This window comes from Platichthys flesus, chromosome 12 (assembly GCF_949316205.1).
Source record: "Platichthys flesus chromosome 12, fPlaFle2.1, whole genome shotgun sequence".
Classification (NCBI taxonomy): domain Eukaryota; kingdom Metazoa; phylum Chordata; class Actinopteri; order Pleuronectiformes; family Pleuronectidae; genus Platichthys; species Platichthys flesus.
Window position 1 is genome coordinate 7,316,383 of NC_084956.1, and position 18,400 is coordinate 7,334,782.

Below are 18,400 nucleotides of genomic sequence, written 5' to 3' on the forward strand. Positions count from 1 at the left end.
ACATTTCCTGATTTCTCGGGGACTGATGGTGGAGATATGAACTCTACTGAGTGCTATTCAAATTCATGTACGTACACAAGCTTCTAAGTCTTATCTGGCGACCTCTAGCGGCTGTAGTAATTATGACAGGAGCAAAGGGCGGATGTCAGGCGAAAGAATCCATGATCGAGTGAGGTTAAGATGGTTTCGATGGATGTGTGAAAAAAACACAGAACTTTCATACAGGAGATTGTTTAGATTAGTCTTTGTTGCTTTTTGCGTCCATGACCATTCCACGACCATTTTTTCTTTCTGTAAACATGTCACCAAATGACCTCACGTTTAAGGAAGCTACCCAAGTTTGATCATAGTAGTTATCATAACCAGGGTGATGCAGGGTTGGTACACTACTGCTAGTACTCTCTGCGTATTTATTATTGAAACCATGACAGCCAACGCTCTAACGTGTCATATCTTAGGGTGTGACCAATAAGTGTACTCCAGGGTGTGTCACTACGCAGTGACATCACTAGTGGGTGCAGCTACAGGTTCTTCTGACCACACCCACAACCAGATGGCAGTACAAACGCTGCTGTTCAACAAGGTATTTAGTTCATATCAGTGATAAGATCTGTCAAGTTTACAGGAAGCAAAATGTAAAGAATTTACGTTAAATTCTAAAAAATATAAAATGTATGTTCCTTCCCATCCACACATGATTATTAGGAGATGGGAGCATCTAGTTAAACAGCTGGTGGCGCTATTGATCCAGTCAGGTTCTACTGCAGGTAACGAAAGATGACTTGATGAAAAGTGCCCCAGATAAACTTCAATGAATGAAGACGATGTAGAAAATGTGATGGAAATATGGATTTTATGTTTTTTTTCCTGCTTGACCTAAGGGAAGTTATTGTCTTTGGCTTTTTTTGAATTTCAGCATTTTTTCTTTCTATGCACAAAATAAAAAAAATTACTAAATATATTGGTCATTGTGTCTACTTTAATTACCAATATAATTCTACTTCTATGCAAAGTGCAGGGGGCAGAATGTTTCCACAATGGCCACAGGTGTATTTTCAGTTTCACAATATGACCCAGTCAATTTATTACGAGTGCGTGTAGTTAGTCGGCATCAAATAAGTGTATTAAAATCATCGGTTTACAAATACATGACATAACAGGGAAAGTCTTTTAAGACTAACAGTGTTACTTCAAGGTGAACAGTGATTAGACACATACACACACACACACAAACACACACACACTAACATACGCACAAGAGCAACAATGACAACAACAATGCTTTGGATTAGTGAAAAAGTAAAAAAGAAAAATCACAATCTTGAGTCTCAGTGACAGAGTGATAATGGACATACACTCAGTTTTAACAAAATATACACAGACATACTCGACCATATACTCTAAATCTACAGTGGAGATCTTTTCTGTTTTGGTTACAGTCATTAATATTCAGTTTTATTTCATCGGTGTCATTTGATATAATCCATCTCATGTGTCTAGGTACAGTTATATTTTCTCGATTCTTCTGAGAGCAGTCTGTACTATCATCGGATTCAAGAGAGATATGTCGGCATCTTTACAAATCTCCTCAAAAGTGCAAGACTGTGACGTGGGACAGTGCGTGAGTCCTGCCGACACATCACTAAATGACACGGCTCTGCCAGCGTAGAGGCCGTCTTCTTACTGCAACATGTATTCACACGTCTGACCATGCCGACGGAGCAAGCGCACATCGATACCTTGATTCCAGCGTGACGAGAACGTGTCGACCGCAGGACAAAGCAAATCGGACTCAAATCCTCTTTAAAGCTACAGACAGCAGTGTGGGCTGAGGACAGGGAGTGAGTTGAGTTTCTCTCTCACACTTGTATTATCGGCCCGACAAGAGGGGGAAGATAGAAATTGTTATGTGACAAGACATGTGTCACGGGAACAAGACAACGTTCACGCTAATAATTGTCCGAAAGGCATTTGTGCTTCAATTTCACAGGGAAACACACTGATTGAAACTGATTATTCTTCAAAGTCCATAAGTCCTCTGATATTACATCTTGCAAATGTGCTGATAAAATAACTGCGTTTTTTTTAATCATTGAATAATTCTCTTTTTTGATGAGACCAGAGGTGAGGAAGCAAATCACTGTACGACAATATTCCCCCAAAGCTTTTTTCCCTAAGTTATGATTTGTTGCTTTAATGGGACAGCTCAAAAACCCCCGGGATTCAGTTTTTACTCTTTTTTTGGAATGTGAATCTTGCCAAGCGACGTTATTTGTCCAAACCCCCGGCCCACTGGCCAAGATATGCACTTGTTGCCTAGCAACGCAGGCTCACTGAACGTCCAATCAAGGAGCTTGTGAACAAAGCCGAAGCACAGTTAGTTTGCATAGCAATAACTCCTGAAACGGGCAAACACCACAAGTTCATCTGGCAATAAAGGTGTCGTTGGTACAAAAGTAGGTTTCAGATTAGATTTTTTTTTAACCTATTTTTCAAATTCTCTCAACATGAGCGATGGGGATTAGGATTTTGATCATTTTATTAATAAACAAAACCGTTCCCCCTCGTTTTAGAGAAATTCCCCCTAAATGAGCTTTTCAGGGGTTTGATAACATCTGAAACAAAATCGTCTTTCTATCTCTTTCGAAGGAGAATCTGTGACTTGGCGGCACACTGCTGGATGTGGCTTTACATCACCTGACGAGCACGTTATGCAGCAACACGACACATTTGGGTCACAATAGCCGTACAAATACATCCCCAGGCTCAAAGTCGCACACACAAATGGCAGTTCCAACTTGCTGAAGAAATACACAGGGACCAAAAAACCCACCTGGAGCAGAAATCATTTTTCACATCGAACAAGAGAACATCACAATCCAGATTCTTTATGCATGCAGCGTGTGAACACACCATAGTCCTGGTTTACTAAGCTTTACAGGGTCGCGTGTGTTATATATCAAGTAGCCTTCTGATGTGTTTAAAGAGTCACACAGGAGATTCAGGCTCACGCCGATAACTTCCCTCTTTAATAAGAGTTTAAACTTGATGCTGACATCATTTAAACAGTGAATTCTTCCCGGTGTCACTGTTCCTGCCTCTGTCTGCTTGTGAAACTGCTCCTGCTGATGGATCCTCAGTAAATGTGTGTGTGTTGGAAAGTTGCAGCTGAGGCGGGTGTCCCATGGCTCATAATTCTCTAATGTGTGAGTGTGTCGCCGTTGTGTTAATGATTATTCGCAGTACAACAAAAAACAACTATAGAGGGAGAGAGACACAGGCTTGGCACTGCTTCAGTATTATCACATAGACACAGACGGCGGCGTCTGTACAACCGTAATGAAGGGTGTAAATACATGTGTGGGGATTGTGTGAGTGTGTGTCTGAGTGTGTGTGTGTGTGTGTGTGTGTGTGTGTGTGTGTGTGTGTGTGTTTTGCTTTGCGCTCCTTGTTGTCCTCCTCCAACTCTTCTTCTTCCTCCTCTTCACTGTGTGGGGGAGCAGTCATCAAGATCCAGCAGCTCTCTGACCAGTCTCTCTCCAAACTGTGCTCGGCTGTAGCGCTCGACCGTGTAGGCATCCGACATCTTGTAGAGGATGTAGGCGTTATTGATGGCGATGCTGATGCTCAACCAGAAGACCTGCTGCCAGGTCTTGTTGGGCTTGTGGAAGATAAAGTACCTGTGGGACAACAACAGCCACTTAAACGCTTACATGTCTACACCACTAGATCTTATTCATCGAGTGGGCTCTAGTTTCTATCACCTAGAAACTATAGAAATAGAGGGAATTAAATCTAAATTATTCATCTAAATACAGGCCATTTCTCTATTGTGTCAGAACATCAGTCATCATAAGTTTCACATACTTGCTGTACTTGTCGTCATATTTGCAGATGTAGCTGAGGTGCGCGGCGAAGGCCTCGACAGCCAGAGGACATGGGATCTCCCCACTTTTCCTCTTGATGATCAAACCTGCCGGGAAACACAGAAACTAAGAGTGAAAGAGAGCGAGAGAGAGTGCAGAAGAGAGAGGAGCTCCCGCTGAGGGGATTAATGTCCTCCAGACTCTGGGGGTTTCCCAATATCTCCTTATACTTACGCTTTGTTACATGCCCGGGCAGTCATCCTGTACCACTGCACTTTACTCAATGACCATTCTATACGAACCACATTTGTATTTTTTTATTCTGTTGTCTTTCTATATTTTTATTCTGCCTGCTGCTGTAACAACTGAAATTCCACGTTGTGTGAATGAGTAAAGTTTTATCTTATCGTTTTCTTTATTTTTCTCTTGTTCCTTCGGCTCCTCCAAGGTTGCGTTGTTTAAAGATCTTTGTTTACAACACACACGTACAAGACATACAATGGACTTTCAGAAATCTTTTCAGAGGAGCGGGATGTGAGAACACAAATGTCCGAGTCAATTGCTTCGGTGTCAGAACTTTTTCTGCCAGGCCTCCGACTGAAACATTAGCTGCAAATCAGTATCACATTTTGATCTGGCTTCTTTATAAGCTTGGAATCTTAGACTTCTTATTCTCTTAATACTCTCCTTTAACTTCAGTGGTACCAGTCTTTCTCTGCACACATACACACACACACACACGCACACCGAGGGGAAAGAAAATCAATAGTGGGTAAAACCAGTTTAACGGATCTGAGGCTTGACTTCCACTCTCCTCATTCAGAGGAGCTCAGGCTGCGGTCCTTCAACTCGGTTTAACACCTAACAAAACTGTTTCATCCAGAGTGGATTAGGCTGTGAGCGGGGGGGGGGGGGGGGGGGGAGTGTCGTGATGCTGTTGCCTCCCCTGAATGGGATTATCATGGATTAGAAGCTCTCAATAGTGTTTCCCTGAAATCCAAATGATCAGCTAATTTCACCTGCTGGATATTTGCATCCATTCATGATAGTTTAATAATCTCTAAAAGTAATATGACTCACCTGTGATTTATTTCAAATATATATGTATTTATGCAATAACTCCATATTAAGTGCACCATAGCCTGTGAGCACACAAATTCTTAAAACTTTAATAATTTAGACAAAATAAACCTTTAGATTTTCAAAGGAAACTGTGATACTGTAAAGATACTTTGGTCAAACAGCTTCTTGTTTACTCGCTTCTTCTTTGTTTACCTTGTTTAGTTGGGGAGTAGGCGTTGCTGAGGAACCTGAAGTGTCCCTTGTTGTACCAGCTGATCAGCGACATGCCGCCCTTCATCATGACCCGTGATTGGCCGCGCTGCGCCGGCGTGGAGCCGCAGACCAGCATGCTCTGAGGCAAGCCGGTGCAGTCGCTCTTCCTGGTGCTCAGCAGACCACAGCAGAAGATGTCTGGAGACAGATTCATGTGAAATCAAAAACAGTAAGTAAAATGGCACCCCCGGCACTTAATACAGTATAAGTAATACAATATTTCTTTGCACCCTCAGACAAAACAATGCTTTATAAATCAAACTAGAAAATTAAGAGAATTACAGATAATAAAACCTAATATAATAATATACAGCTTTTATCTAGAGATGGGTGTTGAGTTGGACAACAAAAAAAAACTACATTTTTAGTTTTAGATATTGTTTAACTGTCTTATTTTTAGGGCAAAATGTTCTCAACTGTGAGAATTGTGGTGTTTTTCTTTATCTTTGTGATATGTTGTTTCTGTCCCTCCAGTCTTTTTCTTCCACGGTCGAGCAGAGACAAAACCAATCCTGTGGCCGACTGCTGCTGATTTCTTAATGCCCTCAATTTGGAGAACGATTTCTATCAGTGATGTGTGTGTGTGTGTGTGTGTGTGTGTGTGTGTGTGTGTGTGTGTGTCAGTGTGTCTGTGTGTGTGTGCATGTCCACAGTTTGTGCTGCAGAGTCTAGCACCGGGTAATTAAGTCTGTTAATTAACCCAGCATGATAACTTTAAAAGAAAATTGTCAGACAATGTCTTCACAAGCTCAGAGCTGAGTTTGTTCAGCTGAACGTCTCCCGGTAGCTTCACCCAATTAGTACGACTGAATATTGATTACATCTGTGGACTTGTGTTTCTTTCATTGCTGCACCGTTGAGGCTAAAATTGCTCTTTTGTTAGATTTTAGTCAAAGAGCATTTGCGATAAGGGGAATGTAAAACTCGATGAGAGTACATCATCAGAGGAGTCTTATCTTGTCTCATATAAATCTCTAATATTTTCTGTCTGCCTTCACTGATTCACTCTGTTGTGACAACATTGTCGCACATCCGCTCCGATGATGAAAGACGGAGGCAGGTGACTGAAGAGAATTCTAATGGGACTCATCCTGCCAACTTAATGGGATTTAGCTTTAATAGTAAAAGATGCCCTTGGTATAATGAGCATGAAGATTAGGGATGAAATCAAAGATGCATTATCTGCGTAAAATATCACAATTTCCAGCAAAACCATTTCCTTCAGATCTTTTAATATCGCCTTCGGTTAAAGTAACAGAAAATCTGAATAATGGGTTTTTGTGAGCCGTTAACAGTTCAACTAATTCAGAACTTTTATTTGTCAGAGGTTAAACTGAGTGGTGTTTCACTTCACTGTCCACTTTATCAAGCTGTGACCAAACTGAACACCCCAGTGAATCTCCCTTGATTTAATATGCTGGGGCTGGTTTCTCATTGGCTCTGGCTCCGGTTATGTCAAAACGTGAATAAATTGCTTCTTTTTAGATGTGCACTGAACTCAGGACATTCTCCAGAGGTTTTTCCTGCCAGTGCCCTAGTAAAATGTCTGGTTAATGTCTGAGTGAGCCCATGTGAAAAACATCTGGAAAATGTCGACAGTGCAACAAATGCAAAATAGAGGAATCATACACGTACAAGACGCTGCAAATGAAATTCAAGAGTTTTCGTTGATAAGGGTTGATGCTGGTGTCATGTGTTTTCTGCAGTGGAGTCATGTCCTGTGTCCTGCTGCTCTACCCGAGCACCACCCCTCGCCTGGATGTTCGGGACATGTACCTGCTGTCGTGTACACTTCTGAGCCTGAGCATCACATGCTGTGTTGTTCATATATAAAAGGCATAGCACAGAGAATGCGGGGACCCTCGAGATATATATTCATTTGAATGTTGATTTCTCTAGAAACTTCCCCCGGTGAGGGGAAACTAGTCATTTCACATGTCTCTGAGATGTGGTTACATAAGTTCCACTTGGAGTGTAAATACAGATTTCATCCTTCTTCCTGTCTGTTTTTAGTTTGGTGACACCATTATCACGACATGTTAACAAAATGGTTGAGCAAATAATAATTGCAAGAAGAGAGGGAGAGGAGATGACGGGAGGGAAAACAATCTGTCCACCGAGGCTGAAAACGAGGGAGAATAGAGGGAGGAGATGACAGCTTGTCATGTTTACCAATGCAGCGTCCATACTTTTCAGTTTTTGTACCTTGTTTGCTGAATTCGGTGAAAAGGCTGAGGCTCGTGATGGACGGCCCGGTGAAGATGATGGTGTTCTTGCCGGAGATGTTCTGGCAGAGCTGCTTGGCCACGAGGCTGTGGAGCTGAGGCTTGTTCTTCAAGGTGGCCAGACCGTCTGTGCCCTGGCCGTCCTTCAGATGGACAGAGATCTGCAGAGAGAGAGAGAGAGAGAGAGAGAGAGAGAGAGAGAGAGAGAGAGAGAGAGAGAGAGAGAGAGAGAGAGAGAGAGAGAGAGAGAGCGAGAGAGAGAGAGAGAGAGAGAGAGGGAGAGAGAGAGAGAGAGAGAGCGAGAGAGCGAAATGAAAACCCATTTCGCTCACATGTATGTTTAACAGAAAATCAGTATTTATTGTAAAACGTCTATTTATATGCCGCAGTTTTGGTCTTGATGACCACTCCAATCACTTTACAGCACAGTTTTGCCACGATTACACATCAATTAGCCTCTCATGGTGCAATTCTGGGTTTAGTAAATTGCTCAAGGGAATTTCTGACAGAGTAAACATATTCTTTATTATGGAGAAGGCGAGTCTACAGCTCAAACCAGACTGGGTTTCTATTTCTTATTATTTATCATTCCCTGTTTCAAAATGGTCAGTAGAACAGATTTTTGTTTGACTGGACTACTCTGAGATCAGTTAGGAGTCAGGCTCGCTAGGAGGATTGGTAGAGAATTGGTAATGTGATGGATTGAGATGAATGTGAAAGGTGAGGAATATGTTATGGTCAGGTTATATTATTGGATTGAGATTGGTTTTAATGCACTATCGTTTGAAACAGGTATGATAACATCTCAGTATGGGTTTAGTTTTATTATAAGTGAAATAAATAAAAAGTGCAAAAAGAAAGGACAAAATTCAAAAGAAACATGAGTAAGAATTTAAACTCCAAAGAAAACCAGAATGAATTATACAAGCATCCATTTAAACCCACAAATTATCCAGTGTCACTCTTCCACTTCCTGCTGCTGTTCATGAGCTGAACAGCATTAGTCTGATTAGCTGACATCTACGTCAGACGTGTGTGTGTGTGTGTCTGTGTGTGTGTTTGTGTGCACTGGCTAATGGATTCGCATTGATTCACTCCATTGATTTGTTAAATTTCTTAGATTTTGTTTCCAACCTCAACACAATTCATTTAGACAGAGGAGACCTCAGTGCGGACCCACGTCAGAGGACTGGTAAAGACTGAGTGACGGCCAATCAGCCCCAGTCAGTGTGAATGTTTATTCTTATTTAGTGGATAAATGGGATAATGGAGAATGGCTTTAAAAAACTAAAGCTTGGATATTAAGGATAACATATTTTAAATGATGAATGGTGAGATTTATCAGTTATTTTCTTTGATATAATAATAATAACTTTATTTGTATAGCAAATATCTAAACAAGGTTGCAACGTGCTTCACAAAATCCATGGCAAAAAAAAAGAGTGAACTAAAATATAAGGTATTCAATTGAGTTCAATGTCAAGCACCAAACCAATGATTAGAAAAAGAAAGAAGAAGAGATTGAAATTCTCATCTCTGCTGATCTAATCCTGGACTCCATCCAGGCCCAGGAGGAGACGTCTGTCCTGCAGTGTGAGTGTAACAGTGAGCTCAGAGTTACAGACGTGGTCGGACTCATCTGACCCTCCAACATGGAAGTGCACTGACCTGCTCTTTATCGTTTCATTCCCCACCTGTTCCCTCAGGAGCCTGTGCACTGCTTGATTGTACATTTATGAGCAACGGCAGGTGTCATGTTGTCACTGTTCCTGAGGGACGCCGCAGGGTGTGTGTGTGTGTGTGCGTGTGTGTGCTTGTGTGTGTACCTCTACCCAAACTGAAATAAACAGCAACAACAATACCTCTGATATATTGCACTGTAACTACCTTTTACACCACAATTATTCTCCCTCTGACAATAGTGAGGTCTCTAAACAACAGGCACACTGTTTCTGGAAAGAAATGTGGATGTTGAATTTTTAATGTGACTATTCATCGCCGTGAGCAGGAATCCATTCACCTCCACTGACGGAGCAGAAATCTCCGTGACAGGATTCATGTAAATCAGGATCATTACAACTTCAAGGATTCTACGTGGATTCTACAGTGTGCCACAAAGATCCGGTACATCTGATATTGAATGCATTGTTTGCTCTCCAACATTCAATATACCAATGTAGGTCATGCTGCTACCTGACAGATGAATCCGGTGGAGGTGCACTGTCGAACCCAGAGGCTGAACTTCCTCTTCTTCCTCTTCCTCAGCTCTCTCTCCGTGCAGGTGGTGATGAACACGGGATCCTCGTCTATCAAGGGCTCGTGAAGAACCTGGAGACACACAGACAGCGTCGACGCCCACGTGAGTTTGTATTCGTGGATTTTTACATAACGGGAGGTGAAGACAAGAAATAGATTTTTTTGTATGAGGGATAGAAGCGAGCCCGTGTGTGATGTTACGTTACAGCAGAGGGTGAGCGTGAATCAAATCGGACATCCTCACAATTCCTGCACGTGTTTAAGGGAGATACTATAGAGGAAAAAAATGGAATGTCTGTAAAACGCTTCAGAAAAATCTCTTTTAGAAATGTAGGGACAACTTCTTTATGTATCAGAAAGCACCTTGTAGTATTGTTGATTATCTTTGACAGGGAGGCGATAGAGAGATGCAAATGGAGGGATGTTGTGGGACTGACGGCTCGCTCTAGTTAAGAGCCTGGCAGCCGACCAACAGCCCTCTACCGCTCCGAGGCCGAGAGCAACAAGTCATTTCACAGTCAAATACGCAGATATGGATACAAGAGTGAAAAATGAATGAGGCTCTCCAGCCAATGGATGGATGATATCACTCAAACCATAATGGCCTTTTAAGAAATACATCATCCTCTAGCTGCCGCACATTAGCGCAGCGCCATCTGCTGCAGCTCGCTCAGATATTTCCCTCCGGCATTTAACAATTTTCTTTTGATTTCATGCACCAGATTATAACGATGAATCGATAATTAAATATCCTGAGTTTCGGTGCAGACTGGAAACAGGACATCGAACTCTTTCTTGCAGAGTCGCACATAAAAATGGGCAGATTCTTTTTTCCACCGTCTGCAGAGCAACAGTCTCCGTCTGTGCCACTCTCGCTATCGGAGCCCTCTCTCTGCTCCTGGCACTGAAAACCAACAGATAAAACTAACTGGCCTAGATGTAATGACACACACACACACACACACACACAAAGGCACGCACGCACACATAAATACATGCCTGCCCTCATTGTTTCATTCACTTATTCCTCCACGTGATTAGTGACACCGTGTTTTTCCAAACCGCCAATTACACCAGCTTTGACATTTTTACTCTTTTACATATCTGAGTGAGACGTGGATGTGATGAGGATCTGTTTTCCTGAATGCACCGCGACGCAGACAAAGACCAAAAGCAATTTAGTCTCCTTCCCAGAAATACATTAAATTGTAAGAGCTCGACAGTGGCTCCAGGGGCCCACAGCAATATGGTTATCCACCGCTGGTGCTCTCGTCCGACCCGGCTCTGAACACCACAGCGATGTGATCGTTGCTGTGATGGCAGAACGTTTTGTAGAATGAGAAAATCCCCGAAACGAAGTTGAAGCAACGCCGTGTCGGCCAATAACAAACTAAACTCAACCGTTTTGGCGAGTCACTACTTTTCAAGTCAGGAATAAAAATGAATTGAGCTGGACGTGAACAATCTGCAGGAAATCACAGCCTATGATTTCTTTTTATAAATTACATTCAACACCAGCTGCTGTAATTTCCTCCACCAAGTAGGTTATGTTTTCATCCACGCTTGTCTGGCTGAGTGTTTTTTAGCAGGATTACAGAAGAACTACTAGACAGATAACCACGCAACTTAGTGGACGGATGCAGTAATGACCAGGGAAGGAGCCATTTGATGCTGGTGCCGATCTGGATCAGGGGCTGGATCCAGGAATTGTTATTCACTTTCTTCAACAATATGAAATAGGTTGTTTACAAGAGCTGATTTGATCTGAATCACGTTGTTTATGCTTGATTCCTTTTTAAACCTGCCGAGCTGCTGATCATCTGGAGAAGAAAGTGAATAAACTCCAGCTCACCCAAAAATAGAGCAGCAGATTTGGAGCGCACTGCCCTAGTTGCATAAATGGAGATGTTATTCACACAGGGCAACTGAGAACAAGTAGAAGTTCAGTCTTCTGGAGGGAAGTCTGTTAAATACTTGTGCTCGCCTAAAGACGGTTTCCAAAGCAGGACTGTGGTCGACCTCACAAGCAAATTCCGTCACATTTCTATTTCAAGAAAAAAAAAAAGCCTGAAGTATTGTACCAACCTGAGTCTGAGACGGTCTGAACGTGCAGCCGAACGACTGCTGCAGTGAGTCCAGGAAAGGCTGGATCTTGTACAGGCCCTGGTTGCTTCCTTGCGACGGCCGGAAAGCCACGATGTGGAAGTACTTGAGGATCTTCTCGAAGCGCGCCTGGCTCATCTTCAGGGCAATGCTGCGGTTGCTGAAAAAGCCTGAGCTCCAGATGCTGAGCACCGACTCGCAGCGTTGCACGCTGGTGGAGGTGACGAAGCCCAGGAAGGCCTTCATCTCCTGGGTCGTGACGGGACGCCAGCCTTCGTCTGAGCCGAAGCGCTCCTGGAACTTCTTGGCGTACATGTTGGTCTGGGTGACCATGTTCTGGATGCAATTGTCCGGGACGAAGAGCTGGAAAAAGTCCAAGGCTGTGGCGGTGGCCGGCATCTTCTGAGCCGGGCCTGGATGAGGACAGGACAAAAAGAAAAGAAGAGTGAAATGTTGTGACAGAGAAAAATGGACAGACCTACAGATCCATTATGAACTCATCCCTGCTTTTAAACTTTGGCACTGATGCTTCAGTTTGAATGACTTTGCTGAAATAAAGGTTTCTCTTTTGACACTGTTAGACATTATGGATACTGCAAGTTTAAATGGTCAGAGACACATCCCACATTCAACCATCATCACTGGGCTCTTTCATGAATCAGCCACGACAGCTTTTGGTGTGAATGTCATCGGGCCCAGGGCAGCAGGCAGGAAGTTTACACAACATGACAGCCATCACACGCTGGTGCTTGTCACAGTGTGATGTTTCCGTGTCTTGTTGCTTTAGTGTTACGCCGGGCGATGAATCAAAATCACGCTCTGATGTAGTCGTGTCAGCACTGAGTGTAGAATAAAGGGTGACTGAAGTCAAACTGTCAGTGAAGCATCCAGAATCAACGAAACCTAATATCATCCTTCTACCATGTTACCATGTCTACTCCAAACAGGGGACCTGCACCCGGTGGGAGCTCCTGCAGGTGCACAGCGGACCTGGAGAGGTTGAGATGCTACTACTACTTTTTAGAAACAAATGAAATTACAGCTTCAGTAAAAGATATATCCCTATGTTACATATGCTGCAATGCTGGAAATTTAAATTGATAAACGTTATCAATAAACAGTTTATCAGTTGTCCGTGACAAGTTCAGAGAGGACAAAGTGACATTTACCTTCCATTTTAAAGTCCTGTGTCATGCAGCTTTTAGGTGAAAGTCACACAGTCGAGCAGCGACTGTCTCGATACGTTTGCTCTATTAAATTACACATCTTCTCCGAGGTTGTCAGATCCACGAGAGAGAAATTTGTACGTTTAGCAGAACAACTTCAGGCTCAATTTAACAGCACAATCTCATTATCTCTGCATAACTGCGAAGTCTCTCCGTCGCTATCCATTCGCTGGCTCTGAGTGGATAACCTAAAATAATGCTTCAGCGATTTAATGCTGAGATAAAGATAACACGTACAAGTTTAATGAAATGGCAGGCAACATGTGGAGGAGGACAAGAGGAGACGGAGTACGAGCCGGCCCACACAGCTGATGCTCGCTGCCAAGACGGCAGCAGGAGTCGGGCTCGGCTCGAAATCCACTCATTTGCATTCGATTAGACTTAAAAGCTAAATGTAAAATCCAGCCTAGCTTCCTATGAGCGAACCGCTCCTTGTTAAAAAACCATCAGACATTCAGATGGAGCGTCCACCGAAGGACAAGTGACTCACCTCGTCTCATTCCATCTCAGGAATGAAGCCAAGAAAGATATAACCCGAGGAAGGTTTTTCCTAATTCTCTTTATGGATGTTGGACTTGATTCATCTGCTCTGGAGCAAATGCAACCTTCCTACACCGGGTTTTTCTCTTTATACATCTCTGCCAGCTGGAGTTCAGTCCAGCCTGTTTCACTCTGATTAAACTGGATCAAAACATTAACATATTTCAGTCGACTGATATCAGCTGATTTTTGTCAACGAGGGAAACCTCGAAACATCAATATCCCACATTACTCATAAAAAAACTCTACTGATGTTGAGCGTAGAGATGAATTATCCCTGGTGATTATTGGCAGTTGAAGCGTTTCTATTGTCGCAGGACAAACACGTCTCTGCTCCAGCTTTAAAAGCCGTGGATCGAAGAATGAGAGATTATCGTGTCTGTGCAGAGGATAAAGATTTTCCTCAGTTGGAAGATGTAAATCATTCTGTATTACTACACTATAAGAGCGTCTACGTTCTATGAAATAGTTTGAGCAAAACTACTTTATTTTTAAGTACTGTTTAAATGCAAGAAACCTGGAAAATAGTGCAAGATATCTGAACTGACAATATTTTTATACCTTCAGTATTATATAATTACACCATTTTATAGCGATGAGACATAAATTGTATTTATTTATTCATGTACTGCTTTATTTGTTATTTTGCTACTGTTTGAGTTTGCAGCATCATGGATCTTGTGGTCATTAGAACACAACTCCAGCTATATTCAATAGATTTTCTTTTAGAGTTTAACCTGTCATGCACTATGCATAACATGTTGTTTGTATTATATTCTGGTTAAAGTTTATTTTATTCGATTACCTCTAGTAATGTGGTTATATTTTCAGCCAAGTCTACAGATATTTTGTCTGTTTGTTGGCAGAATTACACAAAAACAAACATGTTGTGTTGACTTTATGTATTGTGCTTTGTTTGTGTATACATTATTTGGACAAGAATGAAGAGTCACACATGCAACCAGTAAATATACAGTACCTCCCAGTACTTGTGCTCAGAAATGAGAAACAAAGGGTGGGACAGATAAAGCGACATATGGAAAGCTGTAATCTCAGCAGAGTGAAATAATAAATAGCTCTATAATTCCCCTCGACATCTCGATAAGGTGGTTACATAATATCAGATGTGCATGTATGCTACATAATCCTCGGCTTGGTCCTTTGCCACCGGTCTTTGCACTGCGGGAGAAACAATCTCACGCTGAGTTAAAGATTATCAACCTCATCTCTGGCACAGACTTTCATCTGTAAATTTTTTTTTCAAAAACCCCTGCACCTGTTTCACAACCGAAGTCCAGTCACTGTTGTAACTTTGTCAAAGAAAAAAAGTTGGAATCTCTAGGTAGCCTTGATGTTTTCGGACGGCAGCTGATGATTTATGTACGGGGGTGCACGGTCTCAGAGGAGCAGAGCTGTCACACCAACTATGTGTCTGTGTCAGCAGCCGGACACTGAGGACACAGAGAGACAGATATATGGGCCGGGAGACAGACAGGAAGGGGACAAAAAGACAGACACCAGTTCATCAGACTTCGTGGAAACTGGCTTAAGCAGCTTTCTGTCCCATTCCATTAGAATAGGTGGAGAAGCATATTTGTGCTGATCCTCTGGATGCAGTCACTCCTTAGGCCGTTCACATCAGAGAAGGGTCCTGGCTACTCAAGAGTGATTAGGCTGCATCCATCCAGCCGGGCGACTGTAAATCATCTGATGGCAGGACCACACCCTCGCTGGCTGGGCTTGTGCAAACACACAATACAAACCAGGCCAGACTATACAAAGCAGACAGACACACCTGCTGCCTCCCTCTTGCTAAAGTCAACATCGCAGGACAGAGCAGGATGGGAGAGTTCAGTACATCCTGTAACACGCCTCTCAGCAGAGGACCTCTGGTGTCACCCCGGCTTAGCTCTGCTTGCTCCAGATTATTTTGGATAAGTGAAACAGGCACCGCTCCAAATCTGGGCCTCGTCGCACAAAGCAGGATTAATGAAGTTAGCTGGATAACTAGAACAAATCCAAGCAAAGCCCGAGAGGAGGTTCTGCCATGTAAACTCAAACTTGTGGTTTAAGAAGTGAAGCACAGAGCTGCTGTGGGTTTTGTTGGCTGTCATGCTCAGAGCTTTCCCAAGCAGGACGACGCCACACAAACCTCAATTTGGACACCATAGATTCAGCAGAAGATGCAATATTTAACAAAATTGTTTTGAAAGACACTCATTGTGCTTTTGGTGTTAAATAGTTTCGCAAAAAAGATTATCTTTGCATGCAAACAGGGAAGTTTTAATTCTGCCAAGGAGGTTATGTTTTCACCCTCATACCTGGACGGATTACCATGAAACCTGGCGGAGGGATGAGGTATTGGTTGTTCAATTTTGGGTGTGGATCTGGGTCAGGGATCCTGGAATTATCTTTCCCATTTTACTTGAAAATTGTGAGATGGGGCCTATTTTGTATTTTATTTTTACAAAATCCAGCATATTAAGGGAACTGATATCTATGAGTCTGTGCAATTTGGTGCAGCTTAATTGAATTCAAGGGAACTGTTCGACCGTAGCGGATATATAAGTTCTACTGAGTGCTATCCTATCCTGCAGTAGATTCCTGTGACGTGGCCTACAGTCAGTTTTGTGTGAGCTCTGTAATGCATGACTGTGTGTTTCTGTACTGTGTGTGTGAGGACTGAGGCTTGGTCCATATCTGCTGGAGCCAAATACTAGTTCTCCTCCAAGGGTGCAACAGTGCATCTCCACCAATCCTCTTTGCTTCAGCTGAGGCAAAAGAAGGAGATGGGAGTGGAGAACGAATCCAAACAAAGGCATACTGAGGGTGCAGCACAATAAACCCAAACCTCAGTAAAACCCTGATGCAACCTTGCTGATGTTTACTGGACTTATGGACAAAAACTGATCCGAGCACAGCGTGGATCACATTGACTATCACTTAAGCAGCATGAGAACAGTTTGTAAGAGACGGGGAGGTGTGGGAGCATGGTGCTGTTTAACTGTCACGAATCACACACACACGCCCACACGGCTGCAGTGAAGTGGAAGTCCTGCATCACTCTTTGCTAACAAGCTGGTCCACATTGCTGCTGACACACAGAAGCTGCAGGGACACACACAAACACACACACACATTCTACACACACATTCTACACACACCCTGCTGTATGTGTGTTGAACCAGGCGAGACATCATGCTTTCACAAAATGTTATTGTATGTCTACCTGCCCTGAAACACACACACACACACACACACACACACACACACACACACACACACACACACGCACACACCATAACTACCACCACCACCATCAGCAGATGCAGCAGCTATAAGTCACTGTAGCACTTAACCATGCAGAATCATGCTTCTCTCACTCATCACCAACACACACACACACACACACACACACACACACACACACACACACACACACACACACACACACACACACACACACACACACACTACAATAAAACATGACCTGCACTGGCATATTCCTGCATGTCTCCATCCAATCACTCCATCCTCCACCGATGACCTTTTTCACGCTGTGGTGCATCACGTCTCTCACCGTATGTGTCTTTGTACGGCGGCACCGTGACATCCTGCAGCCCCTCCGTCCAGCCCTCCTCCTCCGCCTGGCTCCGGGACAGAGACCCCGGGGGACCGGCTCCGCTGCTCCCGCCGTGGCCGCTCTCCCTGTCGCCTCGCTTATGCTGGTGCTGCTGCTGCTGCTGCTCCCCCTCGCCCGTCTCGGCGATGTAGTTGTCGGAGTCGGAGTCTCCGGAGGTGCTGTAGAAGGGGTTGTCGCTGCTGTCATCCCCGGACTCCCCGAACATGTCGTCGGATATCTGCAGGCTCTCGTACCGGGACCGGGCCGCCTCCAGGAGGGACAGCGCCTTCCGGCCGCACTCCGCCATCTCCTCCTCTCTGTGGTGATGCTCTCCCCCCTTCCTCCCTCGGTCTCACCCTTCCACTACGGCGGCGTGCGGAGTGGTCACGATTTTTTTGCAAGAGCAGGGAGGTGTAAGCCTCTAACGTAGCGGGTGCACCCTCCCCCTGTCTCGGGTGTGTGAATCGGGATCCCCCCGGCGCTGCCCTCCAGGGACTCGGATGCGGAGCCCGGCGTTTCAGGGGCGTGTGGATCCGGGGAGAGCTGTCCGCTTCAAGGGTACTGAAATCTGCCCACAGCGCTGCGCACTGGGCAGCACCGTCACGGCACAGATCAGCATCCGGGTTGAAAATACAAGAGGTTTGTGCGCACAGAGAGAAAAGCGAGTAGTGGCTGCTGCTGCATCAGCTGACACCACAGCCCCGCGCCGCCGTCCAACCACAGAGCCCCGAGCAACCTGCACCCACCGGGATGCTGCACATGAGGATGAGGGAGGATGAGATGGTACTTCAATAAAAATGTCTGACACAGAAATGCATAATATCGGACAGTGTTTCATAATTCCTCAAGCTCCATTTTGCAGCCCTTGTATTTACAATCACAGAATCTCCCTCAGGTAAAACTGCTGTGGTCATTGTTATTTTTCCAGATTTCAATCATCTTCTCTCAATCCCCTTTTAAACCCTTTTAAAGTCATTCTCACCTCAACACAACATAACGTGATTAAATGCAATAAACTATAAATATAGCTGTAGTGGTTTATATATGATATAAACCTATGAATTCATAGTCTTTAAAGAAATATTGTCATTGACATTTGTAGCAGTGACAGGGGGAACACGGGCTCTAACATAGGTTAGAGGCCTTTGACCGATAAGGTTATTTGATTCTAACTCTGGTCTAATATTGTATAAAGTTAAGATAGAAAAGTGACAGTGATTTTAAATC

General features: G+C 43.7%; 1 protein-coding gene across 1 annotated transcript; it reads right to left on the reverse strand.

Annotated features, from left to right (window-relative positions):
- Positions 1–1,050: 1,050 nt before the first annotated feature.
- pgbd5 (piggyBac transposable element derived 5) lies at positions 1,051–17,924 on the reverse strand. Its single transcript, XM_062401775.1, has 7 exons — positions 17,132–17,924; positions 11,768–12,198; positions 9,620–9,754; positions 7,407–7,587; positions 5,142–5,339; positions 3,868–3,973; positions 1,051–3,680 (listed from the first exon to the last, which is right to left on the reverse strand). The coding sequence occupies exons 1-7, from the start codon at positions 17,478–17,480 to the stop codon at positions 3,485–3,487; spliced, it is 1,596 nt and encodes a 531-aa protein (XP_062257759.1). The 5' UTR covers positions 17,481–17,924; the 3' UTR covers positions 1,051–3,484.
- Positions 17,925–18,400: the final 476 nt, after the last annotated feature.